Raw genomic sequence first — 20,976 nt, forward strand, 5'->3', positions numbered from 1 at the left:
GCTTTGCGAACTGGGTATCCTTTCTACAACAGAGCTTAAGGTGAGCTTCTTACCCACTCAAGCCATACGCCCAAGTCGTTGCAGCCAGAAAGTCCATGCGCAAGCTTCTGGGCCTTTTGGGACGAAGAAGTACCATCTTCAACGATCGCTTCATCCTCGTCGCCAATCGTGACCATGACATCTGCGTTTGGCTGAATCTGGGCAGTGATACTGCGAATGCCGACCACGGCTGGATCAGAGTACGTGAGAGACAAGGTCGGCTGGGGCGAGGTCGTCAGCCCAATATCCACGGACAATGTCTCGTCTTCGTCGAGGGGCTTTGGCGTGGCCATGATGTCGTCGAGAGGAACATCGTCCAGGCCGGTATCGTTGGCAGCGGCCGGATGGACGCCACCATTGGCAAAGGCCGCACCATTGGGCTTCGGTGCTGTTGGATTGCTGCCAAAAGCGTTGCGCAGGAGCTCACCAACATGTGCCCATTGTCGCAGATGTGGAAGCAGCTCAACGAGCTGCCTAGGGTGCGAAAACGGTAGTTTCTCAAGCTTATAGCCCCAGTCTGGCTTCGAGACATCGAGACTGTATCGATGTGTGACTTCCGCTTCTTCTCCGCCCTTCATTGTCAGCACATTCTGCTCAGCCTCGATCTCGATACCGTCTCCGGCATAGATCGTTTGAGCGGGAATCTCAAGAAGCAACGCGTAGTAATGTAGCATGAAGTCGACTTGTGGTGGCGCCATGCCAAGGTGGGAGAGCATGTTTGTGGCTGTTTGATACGGCACAACCAGAGGTGGATCGAGTCTGGCCACAAAGCGAATGTCGGGCAGATGTTGCCCGCCGTCAATGGCCATCGCATCCTCGTGGCCAGTGCCAGATGTCTGTTGTACGAACGTCGCGGGCGGCTCAAGCCACGGCAACCCCTGGCCTATTCCGGGGTCAGAGAGGGTCAGATCTTCTGGCAGCCAGTCATTCGAGCATCGTAAGGGTGTGTACATTGCTGCCGACGATCCCTCTGCTTCGATCTGTAGGCTGTAAATGCTGCCGGCTGCGTCGCTCGTGGTCTCGGCACCGTCGATGTCCATAGCTGATTCCTCACGAGCTATCTCCGTGGACCAGTATTCCAAGGCCAGGCCAAATTTGCCGTGTTCGTGCATTGTAGGTCTTCCACTTCTCTTTCGCAGCACTTCGACGTCCGCACTGTGCTCCGATTCGGATGTCTTCCCCTGTTGCTTTGACCGAACCTGCTCTTGCTCGAGCCCATTCAGCTTCCGCAAGCTTCGATAAAGACCGTTGATCGCTTCGAAGCAACTGATGCCGGCAGACAACTTCTCGATTCTTGCCAGTCGATCGAGATTGGCTGCGAATCGATCCAGGTTGGACTCTAAAAGTATGCCACTCGGCACGCTAAGGTCTTTGAGGAACAGCTGCCCTGCCGTCTCACGCATCTCCTGCAGAGGTTGACCATCTGTCCCAAAGATGCTGGCATCCACAGTCTGGACGACGTGGTCCTTGAGCGTGATGGCCAATGAAGATCTGGCATTGCTCCCGGCCAAGAACAGCTCCCTATTGCCAACGATTCGAGGGTCTTTGACCGCATCCTCTTTGGCATAGTGGTCGCTGATATTATCGCTGAACCCAACTCTTCTCGCGACGCGCGCAATAGCCTCCTCACTCACTCTCCCCTTCGTCTTTCCAATGCTCTTCAATACCTTCCTCATCTTCGCGCGTCTCTCCTCATCCTCATTCCTCTTCGATGCTGTCGCAGAGAAGCCCAGCTCGCTCATAGTCGGCATCATCGCCGCCGCACCTCCCAGCGACGGCGTCATATTGGCCAATTGCCCGGGCGTCGCAGAGCCCAGATCCACACCAAGACCAGCCAGCGCACCCGGTGTTCCAAAGCTCACGCCCTGCCCAGGCGACGAGCCAATGCCCGTCTGGCTCAGACTGGGCACCATCGGTGTGCCGTAGAGAGTCTTACTGCCCTGCGAGCTCACCGTGGGGTGGTTGGTCGGAGTCTTGCCTGCTTGGTCTTTGCGCGTCGCTGCTGGTGAGGGTACAGATCGAGGCGCGGGCGACGCGAGGCCCATATGCGAAGGGGTGGTGACATGGCCGGCGGCCTTTTTCGAGGCCGAGCCGGGCTGCTGCAACGTCGAGGGTGTTGGCGTCGACATGGTCGCTATGTCAATTTCCTGGTCTATCTGTGTCAACCGCGCAATCAGTGCGCGCAGTAATGGTTATTCAGTTCATGTTGATGTTGAAGGAGAACAAGACGCGCGACTCGAGGAACGAGAAGTGGGATGATCCACGTGAGCACGTGCCACACAGAACCATTCACAAAACCCGACACATTGAACAAGACGAAGTGAACAGAGTGTGAAGGTAAGAAAACGCTCATTATGCCTCGCGAGCTAGCTATGAACAAGCTACGAACAACAGTTCCAGTCGACTCGCGCTATCGAGTCCACTGGCTGGCCCGTCCAAGTCTGGAAGGGTATCTCATCTAATCGCATTCCAAGCTTGATCATACTCGGATTCGTTGTTGTTTCGACGTTGCTGGTTGGGAGGTATCGGTGTGATGTACATTGAAGTCGTGAATCGTTTATGGTTTGGCCACAGGGACCACCATCTCGAGCTCTTGCTGCTCGGCCTGAGCCGCGCTGAAGACATCCGCGCCCTTGACCTTGCCACATATCGACTCGACAATCATGCCAGTGACTTGGTATGGGTCGGCGTTGGAAGCTGGTCGGCGGTCCTCGAAGTAGCCCTTACCCTCCTCTGCGCAAGCACGGTTGACACGGACAGATGAGCCACGGTTGGCAATGCCCCAGGTGAACTTGTCGTATGAAGCGGTCTCGTGTGCACCAGTCATGCGGGACTCGTTGCCCTCGCCGTAGATCTTCATGTGCTCCTTGTGGCGAGCCGCGAGCTTCTCCATGGCCGCCTCGATGTGCTTCATGCCGCCGTCCTCACGCATCTCCTTGGTGGAGACGTTGGTGTGAAGACCGGCACCGTTCCAGTCACCGGGGATTGGCTTAGGCGCAAATGTGATCTTGGCGCCGAACTCCTCAGCGACGCGGTGAAGCAGGAAGCGGGACATCCAAAGCTCGTCACCGACTGTGGAATCATGTTAGCTTCATTCTACTGAGCCCGCAATCTCTTCCCACTTACGGGTAATACCCTCGCATGGACCAACTTGGTATTCCCACTGAGCGGGCATGACCTCAGCGTTGGTACCGGAGATGTTGATGCCAGCGTACATGCAAGCCTTGTAATGCGCCTCAACGATGTCTCTGCAGAAGACCTTGCCAGCACCAACACCGCAGTAGTATGGTCCTTGTGGGGCTGGGAAACCGTTGCGAGGCCATCCGTATGGCCAGCCAGTGTGGTCGAGGAGGGTGTACTCTTGCTCCAGGCCGAACCAGAACTCGTGCTTTGCGTGCTCCTTCATCACTACTGCGGCATCGTGGCGGAAGTTGTATGCGTTTGGCTTGCCGTCCGACATGTACGTCGCGCACATGACGAGGATGTTGTCACCGAGTCTGAATGGATCCGGGTAGAATGCCACTGGGCGGAGGTAGACATCTGAGTTGTCACCTGGCGCCTGGCCAGTGGAGGAGCCGTCAAAGTTCCATTCTGGCAGTTCGCTCACGTCCTTTGGCTTCGCATCGAGGGTCTGTTGGTTAAGCGTCAGCCGGTGTCCAAAAATTGGATAGGAGCGCAGCTATTGTTCTCATTGTAGCCAAGTCTGCCTAATGGCAAAGTGCTTGCTGGCAATGACACAGCGATTGCGCAAAGCTTCTGTCAACCCGAGCAGTGCCGAGGACTGACAATCGTCAAGCCACTCGGACCCTGATGCTGGTTGCTGCTTCGAAAAGTCGCAAGGTGACCATGAGGCCGCGTTGCTCCGAAACAACACTGTCGTGAGGAGAAGGAGGAGACTGACCTTGCACTTTGAGCGGACACCGTTGGAGGCATCGATCCAGATGTACTCAGCAATGACCTTGCCGCCTTGGTCGAGCTTGAGGTATTTTTGAAGCTGCTCTTTGTTAGGCCCAAATTCCCGTTAAGCAGATTTCGAGTGACTCACGTTGGCGGTATTCGAGAGGTATGCGCTGTCAGACTGAGGTCGTTGTTAGCTCAGGAAATGGCTGTTGAGTAGCAGTGGTGGTAACTTACCATGATGACTGATTGGGGATGTGAGTAAAGCAATGCGGTGGGTCTCTGTATCTGGGGAAGTTCTTTATCTGTAGAACTGTGCTTGGGGGAGTGGTATGACTGATGTCAAGTGGTGTTGAGAGGTGTCGCGGAGGTAAGAGGGCGCTGTTCTTGTCTTAAACAAATTGCCGGTCGAGCGTGCGCACGGCCGTTCTCGGGGTTGGCAACTTGGGGTGGCTGAACCCGGGGCGAGATAGAGGCTCCAAGGTAGTTTGCAAGGACGACAGCCGATTTGGTTGTACAGTAGCCGCGCGTAGCGTCCTTGAAGTAGCAAACAGTGTGAGTGGTTACGCGGTCAAATGGGGATCTGGAAAACCAGGGCTATCTTTGCGGAGTGAAGATCGCAGTCGCGGAGAATCGGGAGGTGTATTTGCTTCTTCTTTGTTCAAGTTTGTTGCTACGACATGGAAGTACCCACGGGCTGCAGGGATGATATACATGTATGCGCAAGCAGTCTCTTTGAACGGCTACACTCGGTAGACTCTTCCGTGTTTCTTTGTCCAACGCGACTTCCTCGCCTCCACCGGGCAAAGCGAGAATAGCGAGATGGAAGACGCTACTTGCTTAGCAGCATCTCGAACATGTGTTCTCTGGGAAGTCATGCATTTGTCGCGATAACAATTGGCACGCCCTCACATGCGCCTCAGCTAGAACACACTGTGGACCCACGTTATCCCTGCCGTGCATCTTCGACCACACCGTCTGCGCCGCTGCGGCCTTCTCCTGCGATTAGCCGGGACCACCGTGCCAGTGCCACCTTCAGCTGCCAGGTACCGTGCTACGCGGACTGAATATGCCTCAGTCAAGTTGCCCGCGGCCGCCCAGTGATTTCCTAGCCTCGAGGAGCATCGTCATTCTCGTCTGGGCACGCGACAGTACCGGTACATGTGCCTCACCGAAGCTCGATACATGACTGCAACCGTGGTACTTGCGAACGATGTCATGCCTCGACTTCTGCTTTTGCGGCACGCGCCACAAACTCTTTCTCCGCAGGGCTGCAAGACGTATGCAGGGCCACCGCTAGCGTCTGATAAGAGCAGCAGAACTATTCTCGTCCAATTGATTTGACTAACACGCTCTGCACACGAGCCGAGCATAAGCCATAAGGTAATGTGGCGGTGCTCAGCTAAAAGCGCCCCTCGGCAACTGATCGGCCAACGAATTCTCGTAGATAGGCCAATGCTGAAGTGGCATGTTGCTAATATCCACTCCGTGCTGCTGACGCCGAGGCTCTGGTCTTACAACAGTTTGATCTCTCGTAACACCACCACACCGCCGCTGCGTCGACCTTGTCACCACAGCCAGTGCCTTCCGGACCAACGAACGTAACTTATACGAGCTATCAGCACGCATACGAACTCTCTGCACCACAAGTTGAAGCAGGGCACTCGCTGACACCCGGCCCGACCACCCAGCAACCGATCGGATCCCAACACCGAAAGCTGCAGCTCTGCCACTGTTCTGCAACTCCTACGAAACGAAGCGTCGCCTCATTGTGGGAGCTGACCACTGTCCATACGAGCATGTCGCGGCACGGTCAGTCTGATCACTGCGCCTGATCACTGCGCCTGCTTCTTCTGCATTTCATACACCCCCATCATCTTCTTCTGCCTCTCCATCTCCCAATCATAAAAGCCAAAAAACTTCTTCACCGCCTGCACTGGGACTTGCTCGTTATCATCGGAATTGAGGCCAGCGTACGCTTCCTCTGTGAACTGATCGAGCGGCATGCCCAACTGGCGACCACGACCCTTGAACTCTGGCTGGTGCTTGTCATCGTGAACCTCCGTCTGGACCGCGGGAGGCAGGAGCTCGATGACTTTGACATTCGAGTTGATCTCTTTCAGCTGCACCCTCATCGCCAATACCATATGATGGAGTGCGGCTTTGCTCGCGCAGTAGTTGGGGCAACTCATGATCGGAACAAGAGCCAGACCACTTGTCACATACACCAGAGCTGTTTCCTTGGGAGCCTGCTTCTGCAGCTGTGGAAGAAGCGCTTTTGTCAAGTGCATATAGGACAGGTAGTTGGTAGTGAATTCTGTCTCCAGCAGGTCAAGGTCGACACCTTCCGGGTTCTGCCATTGTAGGTGTCTCTGGATCCCGTCATTCAGGAGGACGCAATCCACATCTGGATGCTTGCTGAAGACCTCGACAAATTTCGGGATACCCTTCAGGTCCGTGATGTCAAATACCACGGTGTCGACATTGCCTTCATGCTGCTTTGCCAGATCGTCTAGATTCTCCTTACGCCTGCCAGTCGCGACCACCGAACTGCCTTCCGCGACAAACTTCTTCGCCAACGCCAATCCAATCCCACTGGTCGCGCCAATGACGAGGACCTTGTTGTATCTGAACGGCATGGCTTCGAGTTGTAGGAGTCAACGCGCTCCGAAGATGCCTCAACGAGAGTCAGAAAGGTAAGATCAACTGGCAACGAATTTGCTTCAACAATAGAAAGAACGCGATGTTTGCACTACTTATATCAGTCGGAATCCGACACTCCGTGTACGCCTGGCGTTTGCAGCAAATCGTGATGTCACAGCACTCAGGACCGGCATTCACAGCATGGAAGTTGCTATGTCCGTGAACCCGGACCAGGTCGTTCATCTACATCGATTGCAAGGCTCTCAGTAACAACACTTCAAGCTACAGCAACTATATGTTTCCGCCAAGCTCATGTTGATCATGTGCAGTCGAAGGATCACAGCAATAGCCGCGCCTTCGCACGACGCGGAATCCTTGCCGATAGCAAATGCCGGGGTACGTGTCTAGTCGCGTTCCAGAAGGGAAACTGATGTGATTCTTTGCTGTTTGCTTGCCGCTCGTTTCGATACTGATCTGCGACTATCAACGCCATCCTCAATCGTCTAGTTGCAGCGGTAGATTCGGCAGCGACCGAGGTAGGATATGTATCATGGCGTCGTTTTCCAACGTCCTGTCATTCTTTCTTTTGCTTGCGTCTCGAGATGAGGTAACACGTCTGTTCAACTATGGTCTTGGCGCAAGGGACTAGCGAGACGAGTCGTTCGGAGACTCCCAAGGAAGAGGTCAATGGTCTCGAAGACGGACCACAACGTCTCACAAGCGACCAGAGCCGGACACGGCAAAAGGAAGCACATAATACCACCATCGATATCGAGAAGCACCCAGGCGGCGATATCAAAGGGCATTCAGACGGCGACATCGAGAAGACGCCAAGCGGCAATGGCGCTCCTCTGGCAACAACACCCACCGAGTCATCACAGCTCCCTCTCTCTAAAGCCCGCACAATATCTCTCGTCATAACCCTCACCGGCGCTGCTTTCCTCAACACCCTCTCCGTCCAAGCCTGCGTCATCATCCTGCCCACCATCGGCACCGCCCTGTCCATCCCACCAGCACGGCAGCAATGGGTCGTCTCCGCCTACTCCTTGACCTTCGGCTGCTTTCTCCTCCTTTGGGGCCGCTCAGCAGATGTTTATGGGAAGCTGAATATCTTTATCTACGGCTCCGCCTGGGTCTGCCTCGTCACTGTGATATGTCCCTTCATCCCGAATGAGGTTGGGTTCGAGATCTTTCGGGGTTTGCAGGGACTTGGAGCGGCGGCGAATGTGCCGACTGCGATTGGAATTCTGGGTGTTACGTTCCAGCCGGGCAGGGCGAAGAACTATGCGTTCGCGATGTATTCGGCCGGGGCACCGATGGGTAGTGTGATCGGGAACATGCTGGGTGGCGTGGTGGGCCAGTATGCCACGTGGAAAGCGGTATTTTGGGTTCTGGCAGGTTTGGCGGCGGTGATTACGATCGCTGGGCACTTTGTGATCCCTGTTCCGCAGGTGGTACCAAAGGACGCCCAGGTGAAGCACGCGGTAGATTGGCCAGGAGGCGCAGTCGTTACTGTGGGACTGGTTGTACTGCTGTTCGCTCTGACGGAGGGCAACGTGGTGGGATGGAGCCAGCCTTACATCCCGGTCCTGGTTGTTGTGTCTGTGCTGCTCGTGGCGGCCTTTGTCTGCTGGCAGATATACCTGGAGAAGCGAACCAGCAAGCGGCCGTTGATGAAGGTGAGCATCTTCGAGAACATGCGCGTGTCGGCTGCGATGGCGGTAATGGCGTTGTTCTTCGCGGCTTTTAACAACTTCCTGATCTTCGCGACGTACTTCTACCAGGACTACCAGGGCCATGACGCGATAGAGACCACCGTACGGTTCATTCCTACAGGTGTCGTGGGAGTGATGACCATCTTCGTATCGTCCCAGATTCTGGCCAGGATCTCGGTCAACTATATTTTGATGTTTGGAACGCTCTGTTGCTCGATCTCGTGCTTGTGAGTCATGTCTTCTTGGGAGCCTGCCGATTGACAGAAGCGGTTTGCTAACTTCTACTCCAGACTCTTCGCTGTCCCTATTGCTCCAAGCACAACATATTGGGCGTATGGGTTTCCAGCTATGTGCTTAAGTGTGTTTGGAGCGGACACGCTCTTTCCAGCACTTCTTCTGCTGACCGCACATTCGCTACCACGAGAGGACCAGGCCATTGGAGGAGCGCTTATCAATGCCGTAGGTCAAATTGGCAGGGCTATTGGTCTAGCCATTGCAACTGCGATTCAGGTGGCAGTACAGGAAAGCAAAGAAGATTCGAGTGCGGCGGCTAAGGGGACCAACAGTTTGGGTAATGCGTCTTTCCTGTCCGGTTTGAGATCCGCAGAATGGTTCAGCTTTGCAATGAGCATCTCAGCATTCATAATAGCGACAGCATGTTTCCGACAGGTCGGGAAGGTGGGCGCCAGCAAGAAGTAGCTCATGAATCATTAATGAAGACCATAGACTTAGAACCAACGACTTCCAGAGTGACCCCATCGGTGTCGCGTTTCTTGTCAAGTAGTGCCCCGGTAGCTCTTTACGGCAGCTTGGTACTTGTCGTGTTGAATAGCTCCAGCAGACCAGACCAACGTGACATCGACAACAGGAAGTTTGATCGCGGTCTTCGAAGCTCTCCTGCCCGACAAATCCCGGGTCGGGACTCTCACTTTGACAGTCTTCCTGACATAGCCGATGATGTTGATCCATGCGCCAGTCTCAAGCAGTTCCGTGTTCAGAGACAGCATTTCGTTGTCCACCTTAGCCATGATGGTACTTCCGGTGTTGGTGACCACAGGGAAATCGTCTCGTAGCATCAACATTCCGGCAGGGACATTGTACTCGTGTACGCTATGTGGCATCAGTAAGACTGCGTTCCGAGTCGTCTCGATGGCACACTCACCATCCCAAGAAGCGAATCTTGGTGCCTGCTTCCTGCTGTGCGACCTCGTTGAGGAGCACTAGACGCGTTGGCTCTGGTCTGTAGCTATTGTTGTCATTCGATGCCATGATCGAAAGGTTGATGCCACATGCTGATCATGATTTACATGATTGATGTTGTTGTTCGTGTCGCGTGGCAGTCACATGCGAGTGAAAGGACCACGGTGGGTGCGGATAATGCCGAACGTGGCTTTGGCGGCGTGATGTCAGTCATGAGCCCTCTTTCAAGACATCCCACCTGCGACCCCCTACTACCAAGGCAACACTTTCTACCAGACTCTGCACCCTTCGACATTCCTGTACCACACGATTCAAACACACTCACAGGCACCGGCATACCGATTCATATATTTGCGGCCTTATCAGTGTCAGGCGGCGACCAGGGACGAATCTAGCGGGCTTCTCTTCTCTTCTAGGCGGACGACTTCCGATATCGAACCACAGCACGCCAACGCCTTCCTCGACCACTTTAGAGCCTCGAAGGCACGCGACAGAACGCTCCGCGAAATCTTAGTGACACACCATACCGCTTGGCCACAATGTCCGGCTGGGGATGGAGCAACATGTTCGGCGGTAGTGCCGCCGCAAAGAAGGATGCCCCGAAGAACGCCATTTTGCGGTTGCGGAGCACACTGGAGATGCTGTCGAAGCGAGAGAAGCATTTGCAGAACCAGATGGACGAGCAGGATGCGGTAGCCAGGAAGAATGTGACAGCCAACAAAGCACGTAAGTAGCACGCGACCATGACTGCGGCGAGAGAGGAACGTGGAAGAGGAGACATACTGACAAGTTGGTACCACAGTCGCAAAGGCCGCACTGCGAAGGAAGAAGGCGTTCGAGCACCAGCTGGAGCAAACGAGCGCTCAGATGATGACAGTCGAGCGGGAGATATCTTCCATCGAGACGGCCAACATCAACAAGGAGACACTCGACGCCATGAAGGGAGCCCAGCAAGCTATGAAGAAGATCCACGGAGACCTTTCGATCGAGAAGGTGGACCAGACGATGGAAGATCTCAGAGAACAGCATGCCATTGGCGAAGAGATTGCGGACGCGCTCACACAAGGCAATGCAGCACAGGGAGTGGACGAGGACGAGCTGGAGGACGAGCTCGCAGAGCTGCAACAGGAGGAGCTGGACAACAAGATGCTCAAGACCGGAAGTGTTCCTGTGTCGGATCAAATACAAAGGCTACCGAACCAGCCTGTGGGAGAGCGTGAGTACAAATGCAGTGTTGGCGTGAAGAGCATGAATACTGACTATCACATAGTTCGCGGCAGGCAACAAGTCGAAGACGACGAAGAGGAAGAGTTACGGAAACTGCAGGCCGAGATGGCAATGTGATAGATTCGCATGGTCGACACGGCGTTATCTTCTGCCGAGCCACATTCATGCATCGTGATTTGACGAGGAGTTCGCGACTGAGTAGTTGTTGATGAGCTTTTCAGCGTATAGTCCTTTGAAGCCACAACTTTTGATACCACGAGGAACAATTGATAGGCTCGATAGATGTCACTAATATGGCTATATGAAACTGCTTGCTAAATCATGATAGATCCCAACATTCTGGCTGAAGACGCTCCCACAAAGCAACGAACCCGCAACACACACCGCTCAGTGCCAAACACTCAAACAGCATCCACAACACAGAAAGCAACACTCTCAAGCCTCCATCTTGACCACCTTAGCAGCCGGCTGCTCAGCCTCCTCCTCCTCCTCACCACCACTCTCAGCCTTCCTCTTCGCACCCGCAACAACAGTCTGTGACGCAACACCAGGTCCAGCACCAGCACTCACACCACCCTGTCTCGGCCTAACCCCAACATTTCCAACAACATTCCTATCGCCCACGATCGTCAGACTACAATTAATCGTCAAATCCACCTTCAACTGCTTCCTCCCAGGCGCTGCAGCCTGACTTTCAGCATTAATCCGAGTAATCGCGTGCAGCAATAACGCGCTGAACTTTGTCGCGTCGGCCAGTGGTGATGAAGAGACCGGCACCAAGTTGTTGCAGCCTTGGATGGAACTGCCGGCGTTGATGGTTAGGGAGATGGGTTTGGAGTCTTCGTCTTCGGCTTCGTCGTCCGAGGAGTCTGCGTCGGCGTCGTCGGAGACGGCGGTGGAGTAGGGTGGTGGTGGTGCTTGGGTGCGTGCGCGGGCGCGTTCGGCGAGGAGTTTTTGGGTTAGGTGGGTTATGGAGTCCATTGTTGGGCTTGGGTGAGGGGCTGGTGTGGTGTGGTGTGGTAGTGTGTGATGTGTATGGCGAATCGAAGCGATGTGTAGAGATTGCAGTCGAAACTGATCCAAGTTGCAGCAGAAGAGGTAGCGAGCTGACAATGGGGCGTGTCTGATATGTCGAAATGGGACGACTTTTCGATGCAGCAAGCCTACGGGCGGCCTTTGAAAGTGACAGCCCAGGTGAGGTTTGCAAAGCTTGGGTTGGTGAGCTTGCGAAAGATGCGTGAAATATGAGAACTTCACTTGATGAGAGAGTATAGAAATCACTGTATAGAAAGAAGGAATGTAACACGTTCTATATAGAATATGGGATGTGTATTGTGGGAATGGCGTGCGAAGGATTTCTGGTATTGTCGACGCTTTCTATTGTCGAGCAAATCAAGTTTGGGCAGCCGACAATATTTACGCTGTGAAACGCTAGAATCTAGCCATCGCTTTTCTCTGCGCCTGTCATCAGCTGATGAGCACCCATCATCATCATCATCATCATCATCATCATGCGACCGCTGATGCGATGCAACAGGATCGTGTACCGTGTTTCAGGACTGTGGCATTGGAGGTTGGATGAGCGTTGTAACCATTGTTGTCGATTGTTCTTTCCTCGACTGACCCTCGCTTAGTCACCAGTTTCTACAGGTGGGTCCACTTTCTGTCTGCTTCTTTGACACACAGAGTACACTACACATCCCATACCCATCGGCGGGCCTTGCCAGTCGTATCGTTCTGCGGCCATTTCCTGGCGGTAGTAGGCATCATGACCCTTAACTTGTCTCGTTCTAAGCAGTCCCACAACTCCTTCATGCCACAATGCACACGTGTACTTTGTCCTGCATACCCGCGGCCGCGACAATCGGTGTTGATGATGCCGGAAGGTTCGAATGCCCCGATCTTGTGCTACGCGCCCTGCGAGCGTATTCCATGCACAAGAACGCAATCAACCGCGGTGCTGTTACCGCGCGTGATGGATCTCATGGCTCTCATAGAGACGGTAAAGACTTGCGGTATTCGCCGTGCGGCTGCCGCAAGTGCTCCCGTGGTCGACGGTCATGGTATGTGGTACCTCGTGACAATTATGCTAGTGCTATCTCTGGCGCAGGTACGATAAAATGGTCAGAAGTCGGCCTGGCGGGGCGGTGAACATGGCGTTCCCGCGTCGGGTGTGTTCTTTCACAAGGCATCGAACGAGGAAAGAGCCAAGGCACGATCAACATCTCTGCGCTTGAAGCCTGGTGTTCGTCCAATACACTGGCCTGAAGCTGTCATGACTGTGACAATGTTAGCATCTGCACGCTCGCGGCGTACTGTAGACCGTCGCTCACCTTTGACGAACTTCGCAACGTCGATAATGACCGTCTTCTTCTGCTGTGGTAACGTGTGACCAAACGTGGCCGGCGGCTTCGGAAGCGCACTTGTATGATGTGCAAAGCCATCTGACCTGGGCGTGGGTGCCTGCCACCCGGGTTGCGACGTCACAATGTCAGCGGAGCCCATCCCATGCATCTTCATCGTCTCGCCGGGCTGGAGGAAATTCATCCAGGAGCCAGTATTAGCATCTGAGTATCCCACGTCCGTCAACCCTAATGGCGTGAAGTCCATCCATTCGTTGACCGAGGCATCGTTGCTGGAGAGATACTCCATCTGCTCGGTGTCAAACCCGAGCAAGGCATCGTTCTTGGAACCGAACACGTCGGGCGTCCTAGGGGACTGAGCAGACATTGTCGTGCCGGTGGAAATGTTACTAGGCACAGATGGCGAGTCCAGCACTTCGGCCTCGGCGAAGGAGGACGTGGGATCGATGAAGATGCCTTTCTCGTGAAGATAGCCCTCCACGTCGTATGGATCGAACCATTCTCCCTCGAAGCCTGCAATGTTGACGGTCATGTCGGTGGTGAGGTTGTTTTGGGCAGCAGTCTCGAGCAGTGATACTGTTTGCGGCCCGACCACGCCCAGGTTCCAGGACTCTTTCTTGGGATGAATGTTGCCATACTGGTCGCGCCTTGGGAAGTGCGTGCCTGCTCCGCCGATGTGGATTAAAGGCGCGCGTGAGTCGAGGCTGTCTTGTGGTCCTGCGTTGAGCATATCTCTCATGGCTTCGATCAGCTTCTCCCTGTTCTTGTTCAGGAGTGACAGTCGGAAGACTCTTTCGTACGTCGCAGGTCTGCGACTCGGGTCAAGCAAGAGTTGGTAGCCTTGTTCGAGGCACGCTCTGTGCAGTCTTCGGCCGAAAGTGCTTTCTTGGAAGCTGTACGATCTCGGAGCACCAAGCTCTGGTGGTAGAGTGGCAGCACCTGCGTTTGCCCTCAACATGCCTGGTGAGTTTGCACTGCTGGCTCTGGTGGTCGGTACCATGGCGTGTGACATCGGATCGAGGTTGCCGAAATAGTCCATCGATGGTGACATGTTCGATGGAGAGTCCTCCGCAGGCTGCATGTACATCGTGTATCCCATGCCGACCTCTGTCGTACCTCTCTGCCTAGCATGAGACTGAACTACATTCTGGTCCATCCAGCTAGGAACATTTCTGGGCTCTGCAGCAGGTCTGATGGCGTCCTGCCCTTGGTCGGATCCAGAGGATGCACGATGCAAAAGGCGCGCGACTTTGGGATCACACTCCTCTGCTGGGTTACGGACGCACTTCATCAAGGCTTCATATTGCTCCGAGACTTCGCGGAGATCGAGAACGTTGTTGTCAGGAAGACCAGCTCCTGTTAGGCGATCGCGAAAGTCAACGAAAGACTTGTTCATGAGCTCGATGGTGTTGGTGAGCCCCGAAACCCTTTTTCGCAGTTCGTCGAGCGTGCTCTCCTTGCGCTGTCTGTAGGCCCTTTGTGCCATGCGGATTTGTGTTCTCCGTCGCTGCATCGCGTCAGCGTCGATGAAATCATGCGATACTCCAAGCCTCAACACGGGGAGGACACTTTTCACCTACATCTGCAGCAGACTCATCGGCCTTCTCGACCCTTGGCCGCCCACGCTTCTTGCCATCATCGCCGCTGTTGTCGTCGGAGTTGCTCTCCCTCGACTTGCGCTTGCGCGCCTTCCTTGGGGCCACAGTATCCATTGCACAGTACTGTTAGGAAAGTAGTATCGGACTTGATCCGATCACTGATTCTTGTGAGATTGTGCTACTTCTTGAGTGGGTTTCGCAGCGATTAAGACGATTATGAGTGATGGTGCCTTGTACTACTCCGGCAGATCTGATGACAAGGCTATAGAGCTTATGATTGCAGCATGCAATGTCAGTGCATCGTCCGAGAACGACCTAGGAGCAACCCCGGTCAGCATTTGTGTTGGACAGTGCTTGGTAATGAAAGGTCGCACTCTGCAGAGTCACGCGAATGATGCCACGGTGCCTGCATGATATTGCTGGCACCGCCTGGAGCATGTTCAGTAATCACAAAACAGCCCGCCACGCCCGCCGAGGATGGTGCAAAGCGAAAGGCGGGATCGACATCCGATCCAGCTGACTCCTTACCAATCGGCTTGAAGCCTAGCCGTCTCGGCGGATGCCGGTCTCACGCGGTATCCATAACGTCCGTATGCATTGTGGTGATGCTGGAGACATCGTGTAAAACTCTAGGTCAAAAGGAACGCTCCTGAAGAGAGCTGAGTAGTCTGGTTATATATCGTTTCACACATCGCCTCGTAAGAAGACTTCCATGACGAACCACCCTGGTCAATCTCATCCGAATGATCTGCTGAGTCAAACCTATATCCTGGATGCTGGTCAAACGCACTTGGCAGAACCCCGATCCGGCAGGCTGTGGATGTGGATATCCGTCAAAGAACAGTTACAGCTCGGAGAACAGGTGAAGATGATTTGAGCTATAGTACTCCCGGTCGACATAGGAATCGTCATAACGACTTGCGTGCTCATCTCCACCGCACGTGGCGGGCCGTAACAATGATATGCAGAGTTCATGCGCAGAAACGGCCACCCGCTTGCCCACCCTGCAATTCGCCCAAGCGCTGGCAGATACCAACGAAATGTAAGTACACAAGCGCCGAGCACAATGATACACCTATAACTCCAACCTCACCTAAAGACATGGCTTGTCGCTCCCCAAACGCTAGCCATGGGATGTCGATACCGTCAAGAACATCCTGGAGAACTGATGCAACCAAAACACAAGGTCAAGACCTCCCCGGGTGCTCAGCTGCTATGCGACCGCAGCAAGACCTCCTATCTTCAAGTCAGTAATGTTCACATAACTTGGCTGTAGCGCTTACTTCACGCACTCTTGACAGCGGATCCTCTTGATCGGCAGTAACGATCGCAGGACTTTCCAGGCCAGATGGTCCACTTTCCGTGGCCCCTCGTGGTCCCACACCAGGTCGTTTGGGTGTCATCAATCTGTTGTGATCTGGGCTACTATCAGAACTCTTTTCCTCATCCATGAGCAGACTACGTCCGTCTTTTTGTCGTTCGAGTAACGCACCGCCTAGCGTAGCACATTTCAGGATTGTCTGAATGAGCTGGTTTGGTTTGAGGGGCTTGGAGAGGTATTCATCCATCTGAGCTTGGATGCACTTCTCTCGATCTCCCAACATGGCGTGCGCTGTGAGTGCCACTATCGGGGACCTGGCCAGTTCGTGCATCTTCTCGTATTCGCGAATCTTGGCCGTGGCTTCGAATCCACCCATGACTGGCATTTGCACGTCCATGAGCACGACGTCGAACCGTCGCGTCTTGATGGCCTCGAACGCTTCCAGTCCGTTATTGGCAACGGTGACCTTGTGGTTGTGTTTCGTCAGTATCTTCACAGCCAGTTTCTGGTTGACAGCATTGTCTTCTGCCAGCAAGATGTCAAAAGTTCGGGTGTGGTCAGCAGAGATTGGTGCAGCTCGGCCCTCCAATGCAGGTATGAGCGCGTTACCAAGATCCACGGGTAAGCATGGTACCGTCATGTAGCTGGAAATGCCGTTCTCCAACGCAGTCTTGAAGTTGACTGAAATGGCGGGAGCCAGCATGACAATGGGGATATACTTGAAGCGCTCCAGGCTGCGGAGCTTCTGTGCTGTGTCACCATTGTCGACTATCACGCAGTCATACTGGTCATCAGGGTTGAGCTCGGCTGGAGGCGTCCTCCCGTTGCCAACCACGCAAGGGACCAGGTCCAGTGCTTTGATGTTATCCGCGATGTCGTCTGCGCACTCCGTGAAGCCGTTGTCCACGAACAGGACCTTGTGTTTGCGGTATTGCTGGAGTTGTGGCGCCACTCGTTGAGGGTCGTTGGGTCCTAGTCGGACTACACAGGTGAAGAAGAATGTACTTCCTGCACCATATGTTGACTCCACCCACATTTTGCCGCGCATGAGAGTGACAAGTCTTCGCGAAATGGACAGACCGAGACCTGTGCCACCAAACTTGCGAGTGGTGGAGCCATCTGCTTGCTGGAAGGTGTCGAAGATGAGGTCCAACTTGTTCGAATGGATACCGATACCAGTGTCAGAGACTGCGAACTTAACCACGACCTCTCCTTCATTGCATGGCATTGTGTGATCCGAGTCGATCCTGACGCGGACTTCTCCGTGCTCAGTGAACTTGATTGCATTTCCAGCCAAGTTGAGGATGATTTGCCGCAGTCGGAAGGAATCGCCCACGATATAGTCCGGAACAGAGTTGCCGGTGTCGTAGATCAAGCTTATGTCCTTCTCGTTCGCTCGTACTGCTAAGGACTTGAGACTGTTAAACACCAGTCCGCGAAGTGAGAATGGCTCCTCTTCCAAGATCATACGGTTGGCCTCGATCTTGGAGATGTCTAGAATGTCATCGATGATGGTGAGTAAGCTGTTTGCCAACGAGAAGACAATATTCAGCATGTCCCGTTGATTTTGCTCCAGTTCCGTGTCCAATGTTAACTGCGTCATGCCAATGATACCGTTCATCGGCGTGCGAATCTCGTGGGACATGTTCGCCAAGAATTCGGACTTGGTCTTGTTGGCCAGCTCGGCAGCCTCTCTTGCTTGATTGTTCTTCTGGATACTTTCTCGCAAGTTCAGTACCATGCGGTTGATCTTGTTCTTGAGCTCGTTCATTTCTCCGGAGGCTTCCACGTTGATCATCTTTGTGAAATCGCCCTTCATGGCAGCATGCGTGATATCTGCGAAAGCGCGCACTTGCGAAGTCAAGTTCTGCGCCATGATGTTGACATCGGTCGTGATCTCTTTCCAGCGTCCGGTGATGCCTTCGACTTCGGCCTGGCCACCCATCTTACCATCAACGCCCACATCTCGTGCCACACGTTTCACAGCAAGTGACCAGGCGTCCAATCTTGTAACCATGTCGTTGATGGTGTCCTTGAGTGTTTGGATTTCGCCTTGTGCATGGACCTTGATACGCTGGCTCATGTCTCCGCGTGCAATGGCTTGCGTGACATCGGAAATGCTACGCACTTGACTGGTCAGGTTGTTGGCCATGGTGTTCACATTGTCTGTGAGGTCCTTCCATTTGCCTTCGACATTCTCAACTTCTGCTTGTCCACCTAGCACACCTTCGGTTCCGACTTCTCGCGAGACTCTGCTAACCTCGAAAGCGAATTTGCCAAGCCGGTCAACCATGGTATTGATGGTGTTCTTCAAGGCCAGGATCTCTCCCTTGACCTCGACTTCGACCTTCTTGCTGAGATCTCCCTGGGCCACGGCTGTCGTGACTTCGGCAATCTCACGCACTTGTGTGGTGAGGTTCATGGCCATGCCGTTTACATTCTCGGTCAAATCTTTCCATGTTCCCTCAACGCCGTGCACGGTGGCCTGCCCGCCGAGTCGTCCCTCTGTTCCGACTTCGCGTGCGATTGTTGTGACTTCTTGGGAGAATTGTCGAAGTCGACCCACCATGGAGTTGATTGTTGTCTTCAATGCCAGAATCTCACCCTTGCAGGGTGCTTTGACTTGTCGCGTAAGATCACCTTGCGCGACTGCTGTCGTAACTTCCGCAATGTCCCTCACCTGTGCTGTTAAGTTGTTCGCCATGGCATTGACGTTGACGGTGAGATCGTTCCACATGCCCTGTACACCTTCGATCTGCGCTTGTCCGCCGAGGACACCCTCCGTACCGACATCGCGGGACACCCTCGTGACTTCGGTTGCAAAGGTTCGCAGTTGACCCACCATGGCGTTTATCGTTTGTTGTAGCTGAAGAATCTCACCTCTTGCTGGACGCTGGATCTTGCGGCTAAGATCACCTTGCGCGACTGCGGTAGTCACAACTGCAATCTCTCGTACTTGGTCTGTAAGGTTCTGCGCCATGACGTTGACTGAGAGTGTTAGCTATACGATGTCCTGGCCAATGGCTTGAGTACATACCATTCTGTGTCAGCTCCGCCCAGATACCGTCCACTCCAGGCACGATAGCTTGACCACCCAGGCGTCCTTCTGTGCCGACTTCCCTGGCCAAGTGAGTAACCTGACTAGCGAACTCCTGCAGTTGGTCCACCATGCGATTGATCGTGTGCTTGAAGCGGGCAATCTCGGGATCTTTCTCTGTTGCATGAATGAGCACCTTCTTGCTGAGGTCTCCATTCGCTACAGCAGTAATGATTGTGCCGATTTCTCGTAACACCTTTTGGTACGTAGCATTGATCTGAGCATTCTTCTCAATCTCGCGCTTCAACTGCTCAATCGACTGCGAGTTACCCAGTGTGTCAAGAGCAGCCTTGGTAGCGCTCTGCTGGTGGGTGAGCTGCGACTTGATGCCATCGATGAAGTCCTTCTGACTCTTAATTTCTTGCGCCTGCTGCTCGATGTGCTCCCGGAGGAAGTTGAACTGCTCTTCTGTAAGCTGGCGTGAGTGCGGCGGCTCGCCTTCGCCTTTTGCGAGAATGCTGTTAACCCATGATGCTGATCGTTGACGAGGGTTGGCCGCACCTGCCGATCTGGTAGAAGTTGGACTGTCCGGGGGAAAGGCCGAGGATATGGGCTCATTCGGTGTGATGGGCAGAGAGCTTGCACCACCTGTCGCGCGAGCTTCGAGAAACTGTATGCGCAGGTTTAGCGCGGTCAGTTCGCGCTCCAGTGTCCGCTTCTCTATTGTATCGTCCCCGGGCAGTGTGATCTTGTTGCTTTCAACGCCATTGGCAATGGCCGACGCGGGAAACGACTCCGGGTCCAGTGGAGCAGCATACTGTTTGGCGAAGTTGCTGAGTATGCTGGCGACCGCCGCGGAGGTCTCCTCGTGTGGCATAATAGGGTGGTTGAGTCGAGGTCGTCGATGGTCAGGCGGGCATAGCAGCTTTTGCTGCAGCGCGTGTGCGTTGCTAGGGAAGGGACACGACCTCTTCGTCGTGACGGCGGCGTGGAGGCCGACTGTCGAGCTAGTGCTCGTGCAGTCTCGACGCGGGCTGGGTAGGTAGCGGTGGCGGTAGCATGCGTCTAGGGATGAAATGCCATGTGTCGATGCGGTTGATGGGATGCGGGGGGGGGGGGGGGCGTAGGGCGTGGCACGAGGTAAGGACTGCGGGAACGGCGATGGCGATGAGATTGTTGCGCGCAGAGACTCGCGCCTGCCAGGCGTGGTAGACGGTAGTGGAGGTGTAAGTGGACCCTTTCACTCTTAATCGATCCCTGTGGCCTCGTCTAGGAAGCCTATCGTTGCGCTAGTTTTGCTCCCGAGCAGTGACTAGTGAGTACAAAGCGATCACACTCCTTTCTTCCCGCCGCCGAGCGAGTGCTGTAGTTCTGGCTATGATGTCGCGCCCATGAGAAGAAGATCGAAGTGATTGTTCGCGGCGGCAGGAAGTCAAGACGCGGCGGCTGCTGCAGTGCGGCAACTAGAGCACGAGAAGGTTCAAACACGAACATACTGTATGCGCACTAGAGTACCACTGTCCACACCGGCACGAGACTCGTCGCGCTTCTACGACTACTTCGACATGTACGTGCTCACCCCTGCGAGGATGAAACGTGTTACGTGGTCAGCCATACACAACGCGGGCTCGCTCTGTAGACTGTAGTGGCACTGGCTGCAGGCTGCAGCATCTCACCACTTTGGGCGCGTGGGCTTGCCATCTGTGTCACCTTCTCCGCTGAGCTTCCGCCGCTGGGCGTTAGAACTACCTTGCTACTCTTCGCGATACGGCCTCCTACAAAGCTGCAATCCACGTGCAATCTCCTCCGCTTGCCACAAATACACTTTCACACATGGGACATGAAACACGACATCTACGTCACCGCTTGAGAAGCTGCAATCTTACATGTATTTTGGATGATTAGAGTTGTACCGCATCTGCAGGGCTGCACTCAA

At 54.3% G+C, this 20,976-nt stretch overlaps 9 protein-coding genes across 9 annotated transcripts; 2 read left to right on the top strand and 7 right to left on the bottom strand.

The window, feature by feature from the left end:
* Window positions 1–35: 35 nt before the first annotated feature.
* On the bottom strand, window positions 36–2,168 carry CLAFUR5_04401 (uncharacterized protein; the record flags this gene model as incomplete). Its single annotated transcript, XM_047903549.1, has 1 exon — window positions 36–2,168. The coding sequence occupies one exon, from the start codon at window positions 2,166–2,168 to the stop codon at window positions 36–38; it is 2,133 nt and encodes a 710-aa protein (XP_047760761.1).
* A 428-nt stretch (window positions 2,169–2,596) lies between these two features.
* CLAFUR5_04402 (Glutamine synthetase) lies at window positions 2,597–4,176 on the bottom strand (the record flags this gene model as incomplete). Its single annotated transcript, XM_047903550.1, has 5 exons — window positions 2,597–3,111; window positions 3,166–3,670; window positions 3,941–4,033; window positions 4,085–4,117; window positions 4,174–4,176. 5 exons carry the CDS (start codon window positions 4,174–4,176, stop codon window positions 2,597–2,599), a joined length of 1,149 nt encoding a protein of 382 aa, XP_047760758.1.
* A 1,595-nt stretch (window positions 4,177–5,771) lies between these two features.
* CLAFUR5_04403 (uncharacterized protein) lies at window positions 5,772–6,575 on the bottom strand (the record flags this gene model as incomplete). Its single annotated transcript, XM_047903551.1, has 1 exon — window positions 5,772–6,575. One exon carries the CDS (start codon window positions 6,573–6,575, stop codon window positions 5,772–5,774), a length of 804 nt encoding a protein of 267 aa, XP_047760759.1.
* A 630-nt stretch (window positions 6,576–7,205) lies between these two features.
* Window positions 7,206–8,993, top strand: CLAFUR5_04404 (Low affinity ammonium transporter; the record flags this gene model as incomplete). The annotated part of the gene is made up of 2 exons (XM_047903552.1): window positions 7,206–8,521; window positions 8,585–8,993. 2 exons carry the CDS (start codon window positions 7,206–7,208, stop codon window positions 8,991–8,993), a joined length of 1,725 nt encoding a protein of 574 aa, XP_047760764.1.
* A 77-nt stretch (window positions 8,994–9,070) lies between these two features.
* On the bottom strand, window positions 9,071–9,563 carry CLAFUR5_04405 (uncharacterized protein; the record flags this gene model as incomplete). Its single annotated transcript, XM_047903553.1, has 2 exons — window positions 9,071–9,404; window positions 9,457–9,563. 2 exons carry the CDS (start codon window positions 9,561–9,563, stop codon window positions 9,071–9,073), a joined length of 441 nt encoding a protein of 146 aa, XP_047760765.1.
* A 470-nt stretch (window positions 9,564–10,033) lies between these two features.
* CLAFUR5_04406 (Vacuolar-sorting protein SNF7) lies at window positions 10,034–10,838 on the top strand (the record flags this gene model as incomplete). The annotated part of the gene is made up of 3 exons (XM_047903554.1): window positions 10,034–10,220; window positions 10,297–10,710; window positions 10,765–10,838. 3 exons carry the CDS (start codon window positions 10,034–10,036, stop codon window positions 10,836–10,838), a joined length of 675 nt encoding a protein of 224 aa, XP_047760762.1.
* A 318-nt stretch (window positions 10,839–11,156) lies between these two features.
* CLAFUR5_04407 (uncharacterized protein) lies at window positions 11,157–11,702 on the bottom strand (the record flags this gene model as incomplete). The annotated part of the gene is made up of 1 exon (XM_047903555.1): window positions 11,157–11,702. The coding sequence occupies one exon, from the start codon at window positions 11,700–11,702 to the stop codon at window positions 11,157–11,159; it is 546 nt and encodes a 181-aa protein (XP_047760763.1).
* Window positions 11,703–12,902: 1,200 nt separating this feature from the next.
* CLAFUR5_04408 (uncharacterized protein) lies at window positions 12,903–14,796 on the bottom strand (the record flags this gene model as incomplete). The annotated part of the gene is made up of 3 exons (XM_047903556.1): window positions 12,903–13,000; window positions 13,055–14,591; window positions 14,665–14,796. 3 exons carry the CDS (start codon window positions 14,794–14,796, stop codon window positions 12,903–12,905), a joined length of 1,767 nt encoding a protein of 588 aa, XP_047760766.1.
* A 1,092-nt stretch (window positions 14,797–15,888) lies between these two features.
* Window positions 15,889–19,917, bottom strand: CLAFUR5_04409 (Histidine protein kinase NIK1; the record flags this gene model as incomplete). The annotated part of the gene is made up of 3 exons (XM_047903557.1): window positions 15,889–15,918; window positions 15,975–18,991; window positions 19,041–19,917. The coding sequence occupies 3 exons, from the start codon at window positions 19,915–19,917 to the stop codon at window positions 15,889–15,891; spliced, it is 3,924 nt and encodes a 1,307-aa protein (XP_047760767.1).
* Between the last annotated feature and the right edge of the window lie 1,059 nt (window positions 19,918–20,976).

Source organism: Fulvia fulva, chromosome 4, assembly GCF_020509005.1.
Source record: "Fulvia fulva chromosome 4, complete sequence".
Taxonomy (NCBI): domain Eukaryota; kingdom Fungi; phylum Ascomycota; class Dothideomycetes; order Mycosphaerellales; family Mycosphaerellaceae; genus Fulvia; species Fulvia fulva.